Source organism: Acromyrmex echinatior, chromosome 1 (genome assembly GCF_024713525.1).
Source record: "Acromyrmex echinatior isolate Ae372 chromosome 1, ASM2471352v2, whole genome shotgun sequence".
In the NCBI taxonomy this organism is placed as follows: domain Eukaryota; kingdom Metazoa; phylum Arthropoda; class Insecta; order Hymenoptera; family Formicidae; genus Acromyrmex; species Acromyrmex echinatior.
Genome location: NC_141852.1, coordinates 25,665,342 through 25,687,526, shown reverse-complemented (window position 1 = coordinate 25,687,526; position 22,185 = coordinate 25,665,342). Strand labels below are relative to the sequence as shown.

At 37.0% G+C, this 22,185-nt stretch overlaps 2 protein-coding genes across 4 annotated transcripts in view; one reads left to right on the top strand and one right to left on the bottom strand.

The window, feature by feature from the left end:
• The first annotated feature begins 658 nt into the window (after positions 1-658).
• Positions 659-2,490, top strand: mRpL24 (mitochondrial ribosomal protein L24). Its single transcript, XM_087413308.1, has 5 exons — positions 659-967; positions 1,382-1,564; positions 1,681-1,880; positions 1,973-2,159; positions 2,328-2,490. Exons 1-5 carry the CDS (start codon positions 872-874, stop codon positions 2,412-2,414), a joined length of 753 nt encoding a protein of 250 aa, XP_087269434.1. The 5' UTR covers positions 659-871; the 3' UTR covers positions 2,415-2,490.
• The window catches only part of bbg (PDZ domain-containing protein big bang), a 44,458-nt gene continuing 24,656 nt past the window's right edge, over positions 2,384-22,185 (bottom strand). The window contains exons 6-12 of one of the 3 annotated variants that reach the window (XM_087412965.1): positions 18,537-18,611; positions 10,789-11,445; positions 10,060-10,564; positions 9,597-9,930; positions 6,853-9,364; positions 6,604-6,759; positions 2,384-6,454 (exon numbers count right to left, since the gene is read on the bottom strand). In XM_087412965.1, coding sequence (XP_087269091.1) covers positions 6,285-6,454; positions 6,604-6,759; positions 6,853-9,364; positions 9,597-9,930; positions 10,060-10,564; positions 10,789-11,445; positions 18,537-18,611 — 4,409 coding nt within the window. In that variant the 3' untranslated portion in view covers positions 2,384-6,284. Of the gene's footprint in view, positions 6,455-6,603; positions 6,760-6,852; positions 9,365-9,596; positions 10,565-10,788; positions 11,446-18,536; positions 18,612-22,185 lie in introns of all 3 variants that reach the window. The other 2 variants (XM_087412957.1, XM_087412961.1) reach the window with 2 other exon arrangements.

The window sequence follows — 22,185 nt, the reverse complement described above, 5'->3', positions numbered from 1 at the left end:
CGAAAGACAAAACCATCAATGCTCTTGTTGACTTTCAGAAAGTGACAAGGAGAGTTTTCCAACAAGAGACATAAATTGACACAAGAGTCATCCTGTCCTTGTTCGATAATCAGTAAGAAACAAAGACTCAGTAAGAAAGAATGACTCTTGTATCGATTTGTGCCTCTATTGGAAAGTTCTCAGAGATAGAACGACACTTGCGTTGACTTGTGTTGACTTGTGTCATCAAATGAAAAGCACTCATTGTGTGCTCAGTTTGGGCACAGTATAAAAATATACAGTAGGGACAAGCAGCGTCGGCATCTTTGATCTTTTTCAGACGAGTTTTCAGGGTCCGCCATGTCTTTGGTGACCAAATACCATATCAATATTAAGAACCTATACTCAACAAAAAAAGGAGATAAAAAAATCTTAGCTTTTCAGAATCTTCCACCAAATCGGTGATACCACGTTGCTTCATAAAATTAATTACTGTAATCAGCTATTTAGGAGACATGATAGTGTTTCGTCTAATCTAGTGACTTTAATCTGTCGGATTTTCCATGACCAGTTTTCCTAACACAGTGTTTCGAACCCACTTTCAGATCTCGAGTTTGATCTCTTTATTACTCTGTGTTTCTGTTGGATCATGCATGCTTTGGCGGAAATCGGTCTTTCAGAGCCCTCTGGTAGTTGCCTCGACTTTAGCCAAATCTGTTCTGGTGGCGGTGCGATCTCTGACAGTGCGGGATGGTGCGGGGCAGTGTGAGGGCTATTTTATTAAGAAGATTCATAACCAAAAATTTTGGACGATATTTTAAAAATAACGCTAGAAAATTGTAACATTTGCGTTAAATGTAAAAACAATTTTGCTACAATTTGAGAAGTAGACATGAGATTGACATCCAGTTTGTTAAAACGCATAGGAGAATGGTCGAAGAAATTTGCAAATTTACCGGATAGATACATAGAACGAGCAATGGCACAGGTCTGTACAATTGTCAAATTGTCATCTTTTTCTAATTCTTGGATGTAAATTAAACTGCATTAGTAGAAACAGGTATTAAAAGTAATCCAAGTGAACTATTAGTAAAGTTTTATATATAATAGATAGTATAAAAATTCATTTATAACAAATATAACATAAAAAAAATATATATTATTATTTTTATTTAAAATATTACATAAAATATTACATATTTTTTTTAGAACAATATTAAGATGATGAGTTTTAATTTTCGGATTTTGAATGGCTGAACTTAAAAGTTGTTTATTTTTGCAAGTTGTGTCTATTAGAATTAATTGTTGCTCAAGTTAATTAAAATTTGATCAAAGTTATTTTACTCTGTTGACTAATTAATTAATTATTAATTTTAACATTTTTATTTGTTAATTTATTAAGGTTTATTGGAAGACACCCAACAAACCAAATTATTTGCCACGCAAGATTGAAAGAAAGCGATTTCATTTCTCAATACATCGTCCATGGACTCATCAATTTCATCGTGATAATGCACCTAGTAAATTACATAAATTCATTCATGTGGAACCTATTAAGGATTGGAGTTTCTTTCGAGGTGATAGGGTACGTTATTTTATTGATAGACTTTTCAAAAAGTGAAAAGATAAGAGATAACATTAGTATAATATTATTTTGATATATAAATATTGTAACATTTGTATACATTTTTATTTTTCTAGGTAGAGGTTTTAGTAGGGAAAGATAAAGGAAAGCAAGGGATTGTAAAAGATATTTATCAAGAAAGAAATTGGATAATTGTCGAAGGACTTAATACGAAACTGGAATGTAATAAGATAAATAAAAAATATTCTGTATATATGCAGCAAGAACAACCATTATTAGTAACTTCACAAGTACAATTGGTTGATCCTTCAGATATGTAAGTATCTATTATATTATAAAAAATTTATTTTATGAAGATAAATGTATAGTGTCAATGGTTATATACTACTAATTTACAAATCATTGCAGGCAAGCAACTCCGATAGAATGGCGATTCACAGAAAATGGTCAGCGTGTACGCGTATCTGTGAGATCTGGTAGAATAATTCCTATTCCTGTTTCAAGCAAAGAAACGATAGATTACAAAATTCCTAAGCTTTATCGAGAGCAAGTAAAAGATACAACTAAAGCTGATGTGGAAAAAATAACTTTCGAAGTATGTAAAATCGAATTTGTTTATTTTTATTTATAGATCTTAGATATTAATTAATTATACATATATAATATAAAATGAATGAAGAGTTAGTTTATAACAAAAGTTAGTTTATAACAAAATTAAGACAAATTTTGCGTAGAAAATTAAATGCATGTTTTCTATTTACAGCCAGCATTAAAAACTTTTGAGATGGATATCATGGAAAAAATGGGTATTAAAGAAGATCGTGTTCCAAAGAAATTTTATTGGTATTAATCATTCTTATATACACTTCGCTGTTATTTTCAATGTACAGCTATAATATTTAATAAATATATTAAACAGACAAAAAGGGAACATAGTTTTCTAATACAACTCAAGAAACCTTACAATCTTTTTGAATGAAAAAATGCGCGAAAATTGCATTTTCCAATATTGCATTTTCCAATTTATCTATTCATTAATTTAATAATTTTAACTTTTTTTTTATTTCTATATCTTTGACAAAAGACATTATAAGGAGTCCCTGTTTGCAACACTTTGCATAGGAAATACACAATAAAAAGAGCATTTATAACATTAAATAATAAAAAAACGAACAATTCAGTGCTTTATATATATATATAACGAATTTACATTGAATTAAAATACGTAATATTGATTAGTATTTCAATCAAGTTGCTTGTTTTATGCTAAATCGTGTCATTCACACATATCACAGCACAAAATTTTAATAAATGCATATTCCGAAATGCTTTCGTATTATATTTAAATATATATTCCGATATATTCCTTTATATTAATATTCCGTTATGTATGACACTTCCCTTAACTCGACGCATTTATAATTCTGATTGCAATGGAAATTGAGCTAACGATCGATCAGTTTTCATTTCAATAACGTTAAAAATGCAAATAAACGTTTATAGACGCAAGAAAGCGGGAAGATTTTTTTTCAAAAGGATTTTATTTTTCAAAAATTGAAATGTGTGAGAAGCAATGAAATCTCGAACATTCAATTAAAAATTCAAGTCAAATAGTCCAGATAGCAAAACATGTGCAAAATGAGTCGTAAGATTGTCCTAAGCTGCGTCTACAATGAGATTAAAAGCTTAAAATTTAAGCTTTAAGCCTTAAGCCATAAGAAATTGACCAATCACAGTTGAATGTGAATAATTGCTGTGATTAGTCCATTTCTTACAGCTTAAAACTTAAAGTTTAAATTTTACGCCTTAAAATCTCATCGTAGACGCCGCTTTATGCCACTTTATCATAAACAAAAAAAAATTGACTGTAACCGAATGCGGAGAAAATAATCGATTACGATTGACCAATTTTTATAGCTTATGCCTATTGCAGAATAGATATTGGTTGTGTTCAACAAAGAAAATTGTTTTGTAACTGTTGTAAAGTTCTTTAATATAATTAATAGTCCTGTCTTTAGTTCATTATTGGCTCTAAATATATAAATCATATTAAAGAATTTTACAACAACTGCAAAGCTAAACTTGCTTTTGCTGAATGCAGCCATTATAAAGACATTTTTAAGCTTATGATATCTTAAAGATGTCTTTATAATGATTGCGACAAGATATGATATTTAAAAAATGTTTTAATGACATCTTGAAGACGTCTTGCATTCCAATTTTGGACATGGTGCTGTCTGGAGAATAGATTTGCGAAAATCAATTTAAATTAATCGAAGAATCTGTCTTCGCGGCGCACTTCACGTCAGACGCGATGTCGCGATTGCGCGTCGATAGCTGCGGTATTCAGTTCGAAAAAAGTCACCGTCACGGATAAACGCGCGTTTTTACGAGAAGAGCCGTTTTTCCATTGTCAGTTCTCCCGCAGGTTTTCTTCGACTTCCGGGTGCTCTATACCGAGATCGGTGAGTCGTATTTTATCCCGCTACATTCTTAATAAAGATATAACAGGTGTGGGGAGAATGATGATCAGGAAATGAAGCGCGAGGCAACGGGGAGCGCGTCTTTAGCGCGACCGTCCGCCATCTTCCTTTCCCTCGTCTCAGATCCCAAGATCTCGCGTCTGAAATAATTACATTTCGTCCCATTATATCCTTACTACTTGCGAAACGACTAATCGCGCAAAACGTCGTGCCTCGTGCCAGAGATAATTTTTCGATGATAATATCTCGACATACGCGTTATCGCGAACGGAACGGCATTCTATTCATGTACGCGCGCGGCGATGCGGTATCTTCGCGTGATTAAGCACATTATATATACTGCTGTTGGCGCATTAGCTTCATCGAGATGATCATAACCGGCATGAATGCTTTTGCAAAGAAAGCTACTAAAGGAAGCTACTGAAGAACTGTTCAAGATTCAATTGGAGCGATTGTAGATTTCAGTAGCGATTGGCGCTTTCTTCACGCTGCGAGCAAATTTAAAGTTTATTACTACTTACGGATAGCCACGAGATGGCGTCAAAATGGCATTTTTTAAAAAGAATTTTATAATTTAATAAAAAAAAAATTCTCAAATAAGAGCTTAAACAATATTTGACTGTTTAAACAATTTATCTATGTTTAATCACAAGGGAATTTATATTTTATTATTTTGCAAATTTACTTATAATGATAATATATATGGATTATTGAATTAAAAGCATTTTTAAATGAATTTAAATAAATGAATTAATAAACATAAGTACTAAATTGATTCTACCATTTTTGTAAAGAGTGAACTATAGATAGCAGATGACGTCTAAACTTTTATTTGAGGATTACTTTAGCATAAACCTGTTCCGTGGTTTTATTGTATTATGAGCGACTTCGACTAATTGATTGATATAATCAGCGATTAACTTATCAAGCAATAACTGTACTATCTTGTTAATAACATGTATAATAAAATAGTTGATTTTTTGTTATTTAATATATTTGAAAAGAAAAATTCGATTAGGGATAACGATTTATAGATATTGTTAGAAATGTTGCACGAGCAATTCCGTCAGTTGAGTTAATCGCCAATTAAATTAATTAACATTTAATCGAAGTCACCCATAGAAAACTGATCTTTCGCGTCATTTTCTCTCTTATTGCTATAACGGCGCATCATTTTGATCACCGTATCGTATGAAAATATTCTATTATTCGTATTCTAATATAACAGGAACCACTATAATAAGGCGACAGGGCTAAAATCGATTAGAAATAGGCAATCTACAATCAGGCTCATGTTATAACTATCTACTCAGCTATTTTGCTTGTTGCAAATTCTTAATTCGAACTATTACTGCACGGCCGGCACTATGGAATTATAATGTACGAGCGATTCGTGTTAACAACGTATCGCTTAATTAAATGATTAATTGACATGCCTACCTACTTCATTTCAGTAACATTACGGTTCGCTTGCGTATGGCATATATTGAAATTTCATATATATTTCGTTGTCAAAACATACACTATATTAAGATGCTATATCGCTGCTTTTTGATGAAATTTACTAAATAAAAATATTATTCCACGTCTAATCATTGCATATTGGATATGATATTGCATTTTGTATTGTCGATTCAGATTGGAAACTTGCAATTTTAAATCTCTTTTTGCGTACTGATTTTATTGCGATGAAACTATTAAGATTGACACTGTTTTGTATCGTTAATTTGCACATATTCTGTAGAAAATACTATTTTAGAACTATTTTTATGCATAAGATGCACGTTTCATTTACAAAGCGTTTGATCGGAAAATAAATTAGCAAATCACACAGCTATTTTGTCTTAACTTTTTGTTAGCACGTTAGCTATTGAATTTATAATAAATGACAATGCAATTAGAACTGTGAATGTATATGATAGTTATCGATTAATTTAGACTCTTAAAAATAATATCAATAGATCATCTCTTTTTATAAATCGATGAATTTAGATTTTTGATTATCTGACTAAACAGCGACATTATTTAAATTTATCACGATATTTAGCACGATAGAAAAAGCCTCTCGCGCATATAACATCGGTTCGTATCTAAAATCTCTTGAACAAAACAAATTAATAACATACCTTATTAACCATTATACCTACGTAACAAATATCGATCGAAAAATAATCCAGACGCTTGCTTGGCACATTACTACGTTTCATTTGCATCATACAATCGGGATTTCGTTTTTTTCACGAGGATTTAGTGGCAGGATGCCTGACTAGGAGATTCACTTCACCGTCGTGTAGCTTCTTCATCAAAGACCACGCTTCTATCCTCGACATTCGCGTTACATCGTTACCGTTTACTTCAAGCAGTTGGTCCCCGGCTTTTAAGGCACCTGTTTTCTCGGCAGCACCTCCTGTCGTAAAGATAAAGTTCAGATAACATATAATATAATTTTTATTATCTATTATCTTATTATTTCAATATAACAATCATTATCATTACGATTAACATTATCCTTTAACAAGATGTTCGAGTGCAAATATATTATATACGAAGATTTACCGGTGAATATCTTCTTGATAATTAAAGGTCTATCTCCGAGGGGACTATCTCTGCCGCCTTCCAGACTAAATCCGAGACCAGCTCCGCCCTTGTAAACTGCCACGGTCGACGGTGGTCCCCATGCTGTGTCTTCCACGTTTCCATTCGTCTCTAACCCTGTACGATCCGAGTTCTTTTATTTACATCGATTCCGTTATCATTAAAATAAATCGTGAGAGTTCTCACGCAAGAAATGCATGTATTTTTTACCTTCGACGATGGTTTCGACACTCGCAGTTCGCGACCTCAGCTTACAGCCTTCCTCCATCCTGACCCTCGACACGACCAATACGACCTCCGATCTCGGCTGCTTCAGTACCGCCATGCTCTCCCGGTGTGTGAGACCTCGCGTGCTCCGACCGTTTATGCTGAGGATCCTATCACCCCTCTGCACCCGGCCGTCTTTATCCGCAATAGAGTGCGTTAGTACTCTATGAACCGTGATCTCCTTCACTTCGCAATCCGCGCCACCAGCCAAAGTAATGCCAACGCTGCCGGTCGGGTTCTCCTTGTGAAGCAAAACGACTATAACATCGTGCGCTCCACGTGCCTCTTCCAAACTCGCCTCCTCGACGAGCTGCGCCAGTTCTTGTTGCGAGATTAGACTGGTACTGCTGGCGAGTGAACTGATACTGCCAAATTGCTCGCCATAGCATCTATCGGTGTCTATTTCCGTCCCGATATTCTCGTCTACGCTGCTGTCTAGACTTGGAAATCGATTGTGAGTGTTGCTGGTGTTCTGTTGTGATTGATTATGCATAGGATTGGTATCAACCTTCTCCAAGGCTTTCTTCATATCCGTAACACTGGCGCTGCGTCGATTTAAGCCACGAGACGTCGGAATCTTCGACGCTGTCACACTTTTTATTCTTTCGACACTTTCTGTCATTTCGTCGCCGCTGTCGACAGTTTTGGTTCTTCCTAAGGTGGGTATTTTCGATACAAAGGGTCTATCCTCCGACAAGGATTCGTTCGAAGTAATAGAGCCTCTTCTCCCGTATCGACTTTCTTTCGAAATTTCCCAAGCAGATTTTACCGGCGAGCTTGGTATCATACCATTCTTTTCAATTTTTGGTTCTGTATTTTGCGCACGGGATAATTTCAAATCTGACTTAGCGCCAAGTATATCTTCTAGACTCATCTGACTCTTCGATCTACCAAACGTTCCTTCGTCGACGTGTATAGCTGATCTGGAGCGACTTTTTGTCGTTAAGATCGTCAAAAGATCGTTTTGGTCTTCCATATTTTTTCTAGGAGTTGAATTCGCTTTACTTTGTGGTTTCGACATTTCCATCGCGGTGACCTTCATATCGCTTACCGTAGTTCTATTCTTTGAAGACAAATCGTTGTTGGACGTAGTAATAGCGGGTTGGTTAAATATGGAGCCACGACTATTTCTTGTTTCCAAATTTTGAGCAGCGAGGATTGGATTTTTGTCATATCTCGATTTTTCTTCCATTGATCGCGCCAAAGTCTTTACTTCCGCTCGAACCCACATTTTAAGATCGTTTGATGGCTCCAACATTTCAGATTTGGGTGGTCTAACAGCTGGCGGCGGGAAACTCATTTTAGGTGGCAATTTAGGTTTCTCCTCGTCATTCTGTAACGATTCTTCGTCCTCCGCGAAGGGATCCGCGACTTCTATATACGCAATCTTGATCTCTTGTTTGCTCGCGGGATCGCTCCCCGAGTTATTGCTTATCTGATGAATAGCACCACCGTTCTGGATGGTTTCTTTTACAGCATCTTCGTCGTCTGAAAACTTTCGCTGGATTAGCGGCGATCCGTTCAAATCCCTACCGCTTCGGCATCTGGCGCTCGCCAGGATATTTTTTCGATTTATCGCCTCCACGCTTTGCGGCTTCAGTACTCTCCGGGATAGAGACTCGGCACTGGCTTGAGATCCGGATGTGAGCGTCGAGGATGTGCTGCAATTTGTATCGGTGCTGTTCGATCGCCTCAATTGTCTCTGAGGAATTTGCGAACTTCTCGAAACAAACTCGTTCGGCTGTGGTGAGCGCGGATTTGACCCGCTGCTGCTGGAAGATGATCTTTCGGCTAGATATGTTCGTTCACCAAGAACACCTATCCTGGAGGTGAATTGATCTTTATCGGATGCAGCAATTTGATCTCTGATATCTCGTGCGATTGAAATTCTGCTCAAATTATCTGCGATCAAAGGCCGACGTTGACAATTTAATTCCGCGGAGACATAAGATCTCTCTGATGAAATGGTAGATCTTTCCGACGGTACCGGAGACATCGGCGGACTGAAGCCGCGAGATATGCTGCTCTGAGAGCTGCTTACGGCCGAATCATTGTCGGAATCATCGTAATCTAAGCGAGCTTTCCTTTGCATTATCCTCGGCCTAGTACGCGAGCCATCCGGTGAGCTCGTCGTCGAGGCAAACTCGAAGCTGTAATCGCTTCTTGTAGGACTGCAAATACTCTCCAGGCTTTTCGGTGGCTCCGAAAATGTGGACATTGCTGTTGATTGAGAACTTTTGATCGGGCTGCTGCCGTTTATCGTGGAATTTGTCGTTACTGAAGTACCATAAACCGTGAGAGACTTTCTTTTGAAAGCCGGGGAGTACTTGGAGTATATCTGAGGCGCCGGCATTTTGAAGGACGTTGTCGCTTTCAATGGCTGGCTCGCTGTGCTGGCGTTGCTGGCTAAGGAACTTTGAGACCCCCACTTGTCTTGAATATTTGCCTTTGGTATCTGAAAAAACGTACATTGTGTGAACAATGTATTATTTTAAATATTTTTTTGCACATAAAATGGAGAAACGTTAAATATTATTCATAAAAATGGATTTTTCAAAGCAATAGCTGATAAATTTTTTAAAATATTACAAAAATATTATATTATAAAATATAAAAATTAATATTTTGTATAAAATTCGAATTAAACATCCCATGTTGAATTGCATTATACATGTTTCAAATCTTACCTGATGTAATAATATTGAATCTCGTGATTTGATTTCTGGTAAATCGACGATAGGTTGATCGATTGATACAGTGTCTTTTTCTGGTATAACTAGACCACGTAATTTCGATATTGATCTTCGTCTCTGCTCGATCAGCTGATTCAAGCTGTTTCTCCTTACATCTTCGCCGGGTCGTCTAAATGTGGACGCTAAGGAATTCGTTCTTGAAATTTGTGAGTTGCTGATTGAATCGGTTGTCAAAGAATCTCTATCTTGCATAAAGGGTGCCGGGCCGGAAAAACTGGTAGCTCGCGTTAATGAAGTTGTGCTTGGTGTCGTTGGCTTGATCGTGTTGCTAGAATTGTTACAAGAATGTACAGTTTTACCGATGTTCGAATACATGGCATTCTGCAAATTGCTGCTTTCCGCGATATTTGCACAATAATTTTTTGTCGTCGTATTTAAGAAATTCTGCTTATCGTACAATGTTGACAGTGGATTAGATAATGATTTCGGTGGAACAATTGGTAGCGTCTTTGGAGTTCGCGTAGTTTGCGCAGTTGGACTCAACAGAGCAGGTTGAACAGTCTGAGGCAAACTAAGCGTTCTTTGATTATATTTCTTCGCGTCATGCCCAGTCATAGTCTTGGCTGAATCGGTGAGATCGAAAGAACTCTGTGTTCTGTCGGCGAAGAAAGACGGTCGATCTTTCTGTCCGTTGCTCTTGTCATCGTAGCAAACGTCTTCGGAGGACTTGTACTTGGAGAGGCGTTTGCTGTTGCTCGTGGCTGCTGCCGCTGTTATGGCATTGGGAAATAGAGGCGCATCAAGATTGCTTTGCGATGAAAACATTGCGATTTTATCTCGAACAGATCGCTCAGACTTGTCATCTTGTCTCCAGAGATCACCGTTCAAGGAAAACTTTCTTTGCGGAGATTCTATCGTAGGAGTAATTCTTGTATGCAACACTTGCTCTATTTTTGGCGGGCCTGTGAATAATATAACGTACTTTTGCAAAATGTATAAAAGTATAAAAAAAGGAGGTAATATGTAAAAATGCGATATGCTTGAAATAATTTTAAAGGAATCAATCTTTCCGAAAATATTGAATTTAATAATTTAATAATATATTTTTGATATGTCAGTGTTGCTTCTCTTTCAGAGAAAAAAAAAGACGAGGAATTTCATTCGAAGCTAGATAAGTAATGAGTACCTGTCAATGGAAGAGGCGGTGGGGTATCAATAGGCGCGTCCTTTTCCACGTGGCTTGGCACTTCTTCGAGCGTCGTCACGGCCTTGTGATAATATCCAGCGATCTCCATCTTCTTCTCACTCATAATTAAATTGCTGGTAGTCGTCTGACAAGAATAAAGAGAACTTCCCGCGACGATGGAAGTGTTTTTCTTCGCGATATCTTCCGAAGTGTGATAAGATGATTTTTTTTCTTCGTTAGTAATCTCGGTGGACTTCACATCTTGACATATATTATCTACGTTGGACGACGTAGCTTTGCTCACCTCAGACCGGACACTCTCCATACTTGCCAAAGCAACTTTGTTTATATCCTGCCTCACGTTTTCAGTGCCTGGGAACGTTATCTTACTATCCGATAGAATAATGCTTCTCGAACTGACAACGTTGCTGTCGTTCGTGAGCATTTTAACAGTCTCATTAGTACGAAACGACTCGTTTTCATTACACAATCCTGCATCATTCGTAGTTATCGTCGCTGTTCTTGTCGTAGCGATATATCTGTATGGTGGCTGGTTGCTACTGTTGTTGAATTCTTGGTACGCTGCTGGAAATTCGTCCCCGTCCGGGGGCAGGCGTTGGCCGCCTCCACAGTTCTCCATCTTACCATTTACCGTATCTGCAACATTTCCGAATCCTTAATATTGATATGAAAGTTTAAGTTTTTCGACTATAATATAAAATAGTAACTAAAATATATTAATGTTTATTGATAAATTATATAGAATTTGTAAATATTTAATTTGTATGATAAAGGTTTGTTAAAGTAGAATATAAATATGATTTTGTTGTGTAATTTCTTGCTAAATGCGATGGAATGAAAGATAATATAATGTATGTGATTGCTGTTTTCCATTACGTTTTAACAAGTTATCGTTTGTATGGAATGTCTGTTTTATTTTCTGATAAGCTAACAAATTCAAGGTGAAACAGAATTTACGTTAATGGAATTTGAATGATATTACCTTCGTTTTGCTTAATCAAATATCATAAATAACGTGGATTCTCGTAAAATATTCGAAAATATTTTATTCTTTAAACGGACTTTTTGCTATTATATATTTATGACAAAAAGTCAACTCATTGAGAATTCTTCTATACATTTTGTAAAGTTTATTTCAGTGTTCTTCTTTAATATAATATGTACTATTATGTTATGCTTTTAAGAATTCTTTCGAAAAGGAAATGCATCCGTAAAAATATTTGCACCATTAAATAGCGAACCAGCAAACCACTTGAATGATTCATCGCGCATATATCAACACATTATACATCGCAGTCGTATTATCGTAGTATCGTTTAAAAAAATGACATCATCTCTTCGATTTTTCATGCTTTTCGACTGACGAATCGCAAACGTACCATTTTGCGATCTTCCACATTTGTCAGAGTTCAATATATTCTAAAGGGAATTCATAGATTTGTTTTTTACTTTATTTTTACTATTCTGAGTTTTAAGGGAAAAAAACTTGTCTCTCACATTAACCTTAACTCTCTTTCTTCGAGTTTACTTCGATTTTATTCCAAATATTTTATTTTACTCTGAATTTTTTACTTTTAACTTTTTATTTTATTTTGTATAACATAAGATCTCCGAAATTTTTTGTCGCTCAATTCGAAAATACAGATTATTTAGTTTATATAGATTTGTATGGTCTCAAGGATTTCTACATTTTAAAACAAGCCTACTGATAAAACTTTTGCACGTACTTGTTATCTAGTTTAAGCAGAAATATTTAAATCGAGCAAGTTACCTTAACAACGTAATTTCTCGTACTGAAATACAGAGTTTTATTTTAAACTTTCTTTATCTATCGATGAGTGTGCAAATGAGATTCTTAAAATATCCAACTGCTCGTAAATTGCAAATCATTGGTGCATATATTGTCGCATTGCCGAACGCTTACGTATGCCGTCATACCGCGAAACTATGACTAATTTTAATTCACGGTTAATAAAGCGCACCGCGCTAACTCCTGATTAACATTCCTGGCGTAGTGCACAGCACGACGTAACTAATCGTCGATCGTATGCACGTGCAACAAATGCAACTTTCGCGCAACTTGATGGTTTTCGATGCATCATCCAGACGATCGCACCATATTTGTACCGGTATCAGAGACACTGCACGTGTTATTGTGTGCGTAAATGCATTCGAGTATACGTGAATCTTATTCATTCTTATAATTCAACATTTATTTAATTGACAAATCAATTACAATGTGCGATCTGTATACATCAATATTTAATTATAAAAATTCGTAATAAATAATTTAAACGAATGATAATAAATATACAAATAAATATATTATAATAAATACCTGTATAATATAAGATAGAGAAATATTAGATTCAAATAAATTAAGAAATTATAATCTTTGAAATGAAATTGCTTTTTATATTGTCTCAAAACGATAAAATAAAGAAAACATTTGCAAGTGTCTTGTACCGCATTCTCGTCTTGACAAATATTTGATTACGTGTTTGAGTTATAATTAGCGTGTCATTATAACCAATTAGCTAAAATAATTATGTAAATTAAGATCTTATCTGTTATTTTTTAATATTATTTCACAGTAAATTGTATACTGTTAGATAACAAAACTAGAAAGACATATGAAAGATAGAGGCTCAATAATGTGCGTTCTGTGTTCACTAATGCATTAAGTTGAAAGTAACCGATAAAGAAACGGATAATATACGTTACAAGATATACCTGATGAGACGATGGGTACAACATTCAGAATTTGCGAAGACCACTCTTGTTTTACAACCACTTTGCGAGTATTAAGTTGGCAGGCAATTAATTTTAATCATCAAAGAGTATATAACTCAACTCGCGGTTATGGCAAACTTTCACGTGGAAGAAGTTCATTGTGCGTTTTGCGCGAGTCTGAGTTTAGTCGGCACGAAACGATTCTCAGAAGAACGTTAATATATCGTCGTGATGAAGGAGGAAACAAGCAGCAGAATTTCTCGTTCGTGCTGGCAAGAAGGCTGTCGTAAGACTGGGCGACATTGCCTGTCGAGGCCAGCTTCCGCGGTTAGCATCGACATCAAGCGCTTTCATGCACGAAAGGAGGGATAGTCTCGCATTTTCAATGTGTCACCGCGACCACGTTTTTAATTTTGCTGCACAGAATTATGTTCTTTGCAAATATTACATCGATTATGCGAAAAATCAGCGTGTATTTACGTGTCACTTTGTTCTTCACTCTCGATCTCCTCGATCACTTTCACTCTCGAGTCTGCGTTCTTCCCTTTAATTTCTTCTTTGATTTGCGTTGGATGCCATCCAAGTGCGTGTCATTTCTTACAATATTTCACGTTCGCAGATGTTCGAGATTTGTTTCTAATCCATCGAGACAATAGCGAAATAGCTACGGAGACAGATATGTCATAAATTAGCTGTATCACGAGACATAACAGTTTCTCTTGGAATTCGTAGATCTGTGTCTTGTGTACTAGTTTGCGGATGTCGCCCGAACTGTTACGTGAGTCGATTAATCTTATGGAATGTGTCAATGAAACGAAACCGTTTGCTCGCCGAAGAAAAATCATAGGACGCAAACCGGACGATCTATGTTGACCAGGGTATACCGCTATGCGATATAATCGGCTTTAAGATGAACCGACGATTTTATCATGCCACTGAGTTACGTCGCTTGATAATTCCGTGAACGTTTAAATGATTCATTAATAAAAACCGGAGAATGCATCAATTTATAGATTGAAATTAAATTGACGCATATAAGATAAGCATAACAGTAAAGTTTATAAATCTAAATCGCGATGCAAACACATTGGAAAATTTTTACATCTATCAACGATGTTATATATATTATATTTTTTATATTCTACAAACTACTATTGTAGAACAACTATATAACTGTAACAATTCTTGATATAGAAAACAATAGATCAGTGAATGATATTAAGGATGCAATTTTACTTTATCGTGACTGAGATAATTCTTATTATGCACGCCCATATTATGCATGATGCTATACAGGTATGATATATAATAGTGGTTATACCATACGTAAATTGCGGTTGTGAATTACATCATCGTGCATATAGTTTCTGAAAGCGAAGATTACGTCTGTCGCAATAAGCGGCAAACGGCTTTCTTTGTGGAATACTGTTTTGGAAAAGAAAGGAGGCAGACCGCAAAATCAGTGCCGTCACTAAAAGCCACTTGTCCTTGGCACCGAGATCCGAATTGCCCGCGAATTGTTGCGTCAATGTATTGGAAGCGTAGAACCTTGTAACACGATTATTAAATGTTATATTTATCTCCTCTAATAATGGTCTCCCTCTTTTTGTTTCGTCAGTCGATGATCGTGCGACATTCGCGTTGTTAAACGTCTTAAATGATATATTGTCTGATATGAAGCAATGTATTTAGCAATAAATCCGCGCGTTACAGCGGATAAATCATTGATTTTCAAATGCCGAGAATGAAACGCGATGTTCTTTGTATTCAGTTCGTTGATTTTTCGAAAGAAACATTTTGTTCTTTTATTTCGAAATTGACACAACTAAAAAAAATATGATTTCTTAGTTTCTATAAATGAGTTAGATAAAGATTACTCTATCAATTATCAAACGAAAATTAATTTTTATCAAATAGCATTCGTTTTTCACGAAATAATACTTTCTATAAGGATGACACATTTTAAGTTGTATCGATGTTTGATGAATTATTTCAGATTTGTTGCAATTTTGTAGGATATCAAAATTATCACAATTCAACAATAAAAAGGATGGTTTTTTAAGAATTATGAAAATGACAAAAATAATATTTGAATTAAGAATATATTCTTTTTGTCAATATTATTTTATTAATCTAAAAAAAATCAATAAATTTCCTCTTTTTCTGAAAATTTTAATCTTTTTAATTATGTCACTTTTGAAGAAGCACATTTGAATGATAGAAAAATAAATATCACGGATTGTATTATAACATTGTATATTTTACCAAATTTATATATCACTTAATTTATCATTTTCAAAAGAGTCTCTTTTCGTGGCTTAGACTGGATAAAGCAACTTAATACATTGAACATTAAAAAGTTTATCTTGAGTTGCAGAGATTTAGAAGCGACTTCGTATTCCTTGCTACTTACATTTCGTCACGTAATACTTATCTGATCGTTGTCTTGTAAAGATTATTCGTATTAATAACAACTCAGCAATTCATGACTATTCCGCGTAACATTCTGGTTTTTACAATTTCATTTTTTGTACACACGCGCGCACATTTCTTCGTGCTCAACAACCGTTCACAAAGTTACACGAGAAGAAATGTTCGATAGCGTTCAGCGTAATAACGTGCAGATAACAATCCATGCCGAACCGCCGTGTCGTTCGAACGATGAACTCGAATAAAGGGATAACCGATATGGTTGATTCAAATGTGTTGCAAAATCCAATATTTTACTCGGTAATCTCACATTCTAATTCACATATTACATCACCTTTCTACCTTTCTATCTTTTCCATGATACATTGTGATATCGTACGCTGTCGCGAATAGTTGGATCCTTGAATAAGACGCAGATTCGTGCCGACACGGCCATAATATCCATTTATCACATTTAACTTTTGACACACTCTCGCGCGGAAGTGAGAAGTGTCATCGCGAGAAATTCATTTAACGCCCTGCACGCCGCGGATTAATTCTCACATTTTGTAAGAACGGACGGCCGAAATGCCGTTGCTCAACACGCTCAAACGAAAGCAACCTCTTATCGAAAGCACGAGAAATCGATCGGAATTTCAGGAATGTCCTTTTTCCATTGAATCCAGAATCCATATAAGTGAAATCTCCAATTTCTAATATAATAGTAAAAGATTCAACCAAGTTCAACATGATATTTCCGCCGTTAAGTGTCGGCCCGATCGACGTTTTGTAGGCAGAAATAAAATTTTACATCGCGGAAGTGTCGCGTCTCGCAACAACGATTAATTCTATCAACGATATCTACGATAAAATCAGCAATTCTCTCGAACAAATCTTGAACTACCTAGCGTACTACGTACTATGCAGTTGAGTATATGCAGACCATAAAATCTCGACATGGCGCGGCGCGGTGTCTGGCTGATGTTCGCGCGTGGTTTTCCGAGAGAGGATTTGACACGGCGTGAGCAGTCGGCAGCACATTTTTGCCACTGCACCGGCTAGACAGCGAATATTCCTCGTTCAGAAATAAGATTCCAGAATGCGGAAACATTGGCATTAAACGCGGCGGCCCGATGTACGTGCTTCGAGAGGCCGATGACGCTTACCATCGCCGACTTCGCTCGTGCCTTCGTGGGAGCGGGCTGTAAAACGAGTAGGAAGCGAATCACTCCGCGAGAATCCTATCCAATTAATTTTTTACGGAAAAATGGAAAAAGACTGATAGCGACCGTACGTTGCATATACTCGCGGAACTACCGTGTCCGAGACGAAACTGCGAGGATACATATCTGCGTGCAAAGATAAAAGATGAGAAAGGCATTCGTTATTATTATATTCACAGTTTAGCGAGTCTGTACTAATAAATGGCTTTAAGTTTACATCCGAAAAAAATTAGATGATTAAATAGGATTTTACAAGAAGGACTCTTAATTTAAAATCATCACTATGTGTATAATTTTGTCTATATCTTTGATTGACCTCAACCAATGTAACATCATGTATGCATATTTGAAGAGAGCTCAATTGTGAGACCGAAACATGTAATATATATATATATATATATATATATATATATATATATATACATGAATTTTAATCAATTATAGAATATTATATTATACATACTTTTCGTCTGAGTTTATGTTTTAAAATATTTCGTTATATTTGACTCGTATATGCCCTGTATACTCTCGATATTAAATGATTAAGATGCCTCAATTTCCTGTCGCATTTCGATTTCTCTTCCATTGATGCACGCGTTATGTATTCTTAATTTTTACTTTCTTGTAAAAGCAGTTAGCATTTAAATATCTTAATAACTTTGGGATAACTTTGGTGATTACTCGATTAGATTGTAAATTATAGTTTTTAAGGAATTTCTTTCTATTTCGATTAAGAATCGTGACTTCGATATTCGGGCGAGTAATAGCACGATCGGCACTGCTCGTTGCTATTTTACAAGACAACGTGAGATGTTTGTTACTCAGCGTTACTAGTTTCGAACGAAATCGTGACATGTCAGGAGGATCTCAATGTGAAGTTCGCAACACGATCGAGGGCGAATTCTTGCAGACTTTCACCAAGCCGAAGGACGAGAGATTGGCGTAAACTGTAAGGTATTCACGCGACTTAATACTATTGTTATCAATCCGGCCGATCCGGTACACTGACTGAGTACGTCCTATGTCCGCCTGACATTTTCGTTTCATTTTGCGAAGGAGTTTGACACGACGCTGTAACCCGGAATTATCATTACCCGACGATGAATACAATTTACGGCCCACTGCACGTGAACGCAATAGTATTGTCGAAATCGTCGAGTCATACCTTAATGTTTTCGCGATAAGATCGTTCGGGAAAGTAATATGCTGATCTCAGACAAGTTTTTGCGGCTCTACATTGTTCGCCTATTGTGCAAAAAATTGAACGCTTTTATCATTTAAGCCTGTTTTGAGATATTTAGATCTATGAAAGAGAAGTATGGATATTTCGTAGATCTTTAACAACAATTTCTATTTCTCTACCTTTGTTCGGGTTCTTGCTTTCCTCCTCCGTGTATTCTGCAATCTTGCTCACGCGGTCTGCTTCGTCATCTCGCGCTGCAACAAATGTGCGCACGTACTTTTATTTATTGTACGTGGTGTGTAACCATTACCGTATCAACCTTTAAGCATAGCATGTCTGTGCGGGAAAAGGTATAACTCTGTTCACCAGCCGTAACTACGATCGTACGAGAAATCACTGTCATTTTGTCGAAATAGCGAAAGTAACGATTGCCCGAAGGCGACAAGTAAAGAAAAAGAATCAGATTGAAATGAACAATAATTCATATCTTTAAATCACGCGTGTGATACTTATATAAAATATGTATGTTTTTATATACGCGTTAGCAATTATGCGGTTAGCGAAATCACTCTATGGATGACATTTCAATTAAGAAAAGTTAACGCGGCGTGACGGTCTCATGGAGGAGTCCTATGAAAGAAACGTATACAAAGAGGTCACTGATAATGAATCGAGGTAATAGTTTGCCGTCGGCACAGCTGCACCGTTGACTCCAGTTGACTCGCGCTTATTAAATACCAGATACACCGAATACATGCATGTGCATCAAAGTGCGAAGTCCCTATAAAGTCCCGAAATGTTTTTTTATTTAACACACTGATGAAAAATTTTACTGACACGATATTCTTCATTTCTAAAATAATAATTTCGTATTAATAAATTTTATTATGGTTAACATAGAAAACTTTATTTTATCTGAAATTTTCTTCTGTAAGATTTAATTCGCCCATGCATATTTCGTGTTCGGATGATCGTATTTGCGAAAAGCGGCTGATCGAATTGAACGGTTAGGGAATAAAGGACTTGACTTTTTTTACATTGTGTCGACTGCATTCTTGGCTGGTGAACACTCGCGTCGGCAAGCGGTTTAGTCGCACGACTTTAGTTATTTTACGACTTCTTGTATTATCTTGATTTTTCTTCTGTTCACGTGAACGCATTGTGATTTTTACGTAAATCGTCTTTGTGGATATCCCAATGAATTTAAAGAATAGTGTATAACCATTGGTTACTAGTTATTTAATGAATAATTTGTGTGAAAAATATTCAAAAATAGAAAATTAGTGAAATCTGTAATATACAATGACCTTTTATTTAATATCCACTTAGGTGTAATTGATTTCAAGTTGAAAAGAGTTAAGAGCGTACGATTTTTGAATTATTTTATACGTCATAATATTTTTCGCAACAGTCAATTATTTTTCGAGTTATCAAACAGATTCAGAAATAATATAAGAAGAATGATAGGAAGGGAAAGGCGAGATAGATACAGAAAGAAAGAGAGAAAGATCCGTGCAAAGTTCAGCGAGCCCAAGAAGGGCAGATGCACGGAAACCAAACGAGTGAAAAAGAGAGAGAGAGAGAGAGAGAAAGAGGGGGGGGAGAGAGAGAGAGAGAAAGGCAGAAGGAAGGAAGTAGAAAGAGCAAGAGAGATCGAGAACTGTAAGGAGCCGAAAGAGAGAAAAGGGAGCGAACGAAAAATAAGAAAAGTGATTCCCCTCTTCGGTCCAAGAGGTTGGGAGCGGGTGGCCTTGAGCAGGTCATCACCTCCGGCTGCGGTGGTGATGCTGCCTGCGCTGGACCATCTTAACTTCTTCTTCTTCTTCTTCTTCTTCTTCTTCTTCTTAACTCCTTGAATCGCCTTCTCTCCTCTACCATCTCCCATCCCCCATCTCCTCTCCTTGCTAACCTTTTCCTCCTTTCTTCTCCCCACGCTCATCTTTCGCTCCATCCTCGTTCTTTCTCTCTTCCTTACGTCTCATCCGGCTCGCCAGAGTTACTTTGTCACTCCTTCTCTCTTTCTCCTCTTGCCCTTCTTGTTCTCTCTTTCTCGCTTTAGACGCTCTTTACACTTTCCTAAAGGCCTTCGCTCGGCCGCAGAAACAATCCGTTCGTGCTAACTCTACTATTCAACCGGACCGATGTGGTGAATGCACTAACGTGGTACCGAGAAGACAAGGGCCAGTCGTACCAAGAAAAGTCCTTAACTTTTTTTTCACTTCGAAAAATGTACGAGGCACTGCATACAATTCGATTCAATCTAAACATCCACCTTTACAAAAGATCGAGTATCAAACGATGAGACATAGCGAAAGACGATTTCTCCTGTCCTTGAAAGCTCTATTTCAAATTACATCGCCCAATCCCATTAAAAATCTATTCTCCTTTAGAAAAAGGAGATCAGCCGTATATAATATTGCTTTCATTATCGCACGCGCCACAAGGTCTGGTATCTGGTACAAAAACCGTAAATTATCGGGCGTGTTACCAAGTCAATTCCGTGTCGTTTCCGCGGCGGGGAAGGATCACGCAAATTGCGTTTGACAAACTGGATCGGTGGTAGTTACCGCCTTCTCGCGAGCGTAATGATCGGCGCGTGGCTACGTGGCACACGTAAGGAACCGGACGTTGTACGAGCATCGTTCTGCATCGCGTTGCATCGCGTTGCATCGCGAGATCGCGCAAAGCCGGGGGAAGAAATATTTTCAGACCGATCGGATAAAGTTGTAACGCTCGAGGTGGATTTTATAGAACGGTTAATGCGCGTTCTGTACACGCCGTGTCTAGCCGGTGATCGAGAAGCGCGCTAAGTCGTGTTATTTTCCTCGTAGGTGCAACATTCCGACACTCGCTTCTCACGCTCGTCGAAAGTGCAGTCGGCACGCCGCCCGAGCCGAGCTCTACACAAATTGCCGGGCGTGACGAGGATTTCGTGTCGTTTCCGAGGGAAAGGATCACGCAAATTGGATTTGACACAGTAGATCGGTGGTAGACCCACCCCTTCCAGGATGTAATGATTGGCGCGTGGCAATCCAGCCACGTATATCACGCTCGCGAACGCGAATGCAGCGGATTACGCACGTATATAGAGAGAGAGAGAGAGAGAGAGAGAGAGAGAGAGAGAGAGAGTTCATCATAGATGAACGTTTCACTCATAGCCTAATTGAATCTTGAATTCTCTTGCTTATTACTGCAGTGAATAATTACGAACAACTCGGTTGTCCATTTCATATAGCATTCTTTTAAAAAGGAGGCTTCGTCTTCTATGTTCTCCACTTTTTATGTAGAAACCATAAATCTCTCATGATTACAGTGGGCATTATAAGCAGTGGGCAGAGAACTTTAATTCTATTAAAAATAAGTAAAAAAAGTGTCAATATCTATGTTGTAAATCATATATAAAAGAAGACACGATACCTGCCGTTCACACCGACGTTTCGGTGTTGTCGCGCCGAACAACGAACACGAAGGACCGGATCGTCGAAGTTGGTGTGCGGACTTAAGTGAATGAGGAAGATAAACATAATAATTACGGCAAATTGAGGCCTGCCACAGCCTGAAAACAGTATTGTGGCGAATAGAGAGGAGGCAAGAGAAAGAAACAATCGGTACGCGGGTCATGATCGCGACGTATATCGGTAGGAATAAATGCGTTTAATGTACTTGGCTAAGCGGTAGCGTTGGTGAGCAGGAGAGTTTATCGGGAAACGCATTTAGACCTACAGTCATCCGTGGATTATGCACACGAATTCCAAGAATATTGTGAATTCATTAACGTCGTCCGTTTGTCGCTGATAATTTTTTCTCAGAACATTATTTTCAATAGAA

Excerpts from the sequence above, each read along its gene's own strand:
- mRpL24 (XM_087413308.1), top strand. The coding sequence starts at position 872 with ATGAGATTGACATCCAGTTTGTTAAAACGCATAGGAGAATGGTCGAAG. Across the intron at positions 968-1,381 it reads TAGAACGAGCAATGGCACAG|GTTTATTGGAAGACACCCAA; the intron begins GTCTGTACAATT and ends TAATTTATTAAG. Across the intron at positions 1,565-1,680 it reads GTTTCTTTCGAGGTGATAGG|GTAGAGGTTTTAGTAGGGAA; the intron begins GTACGTTATTTT and ends TTATTTTTCTAG.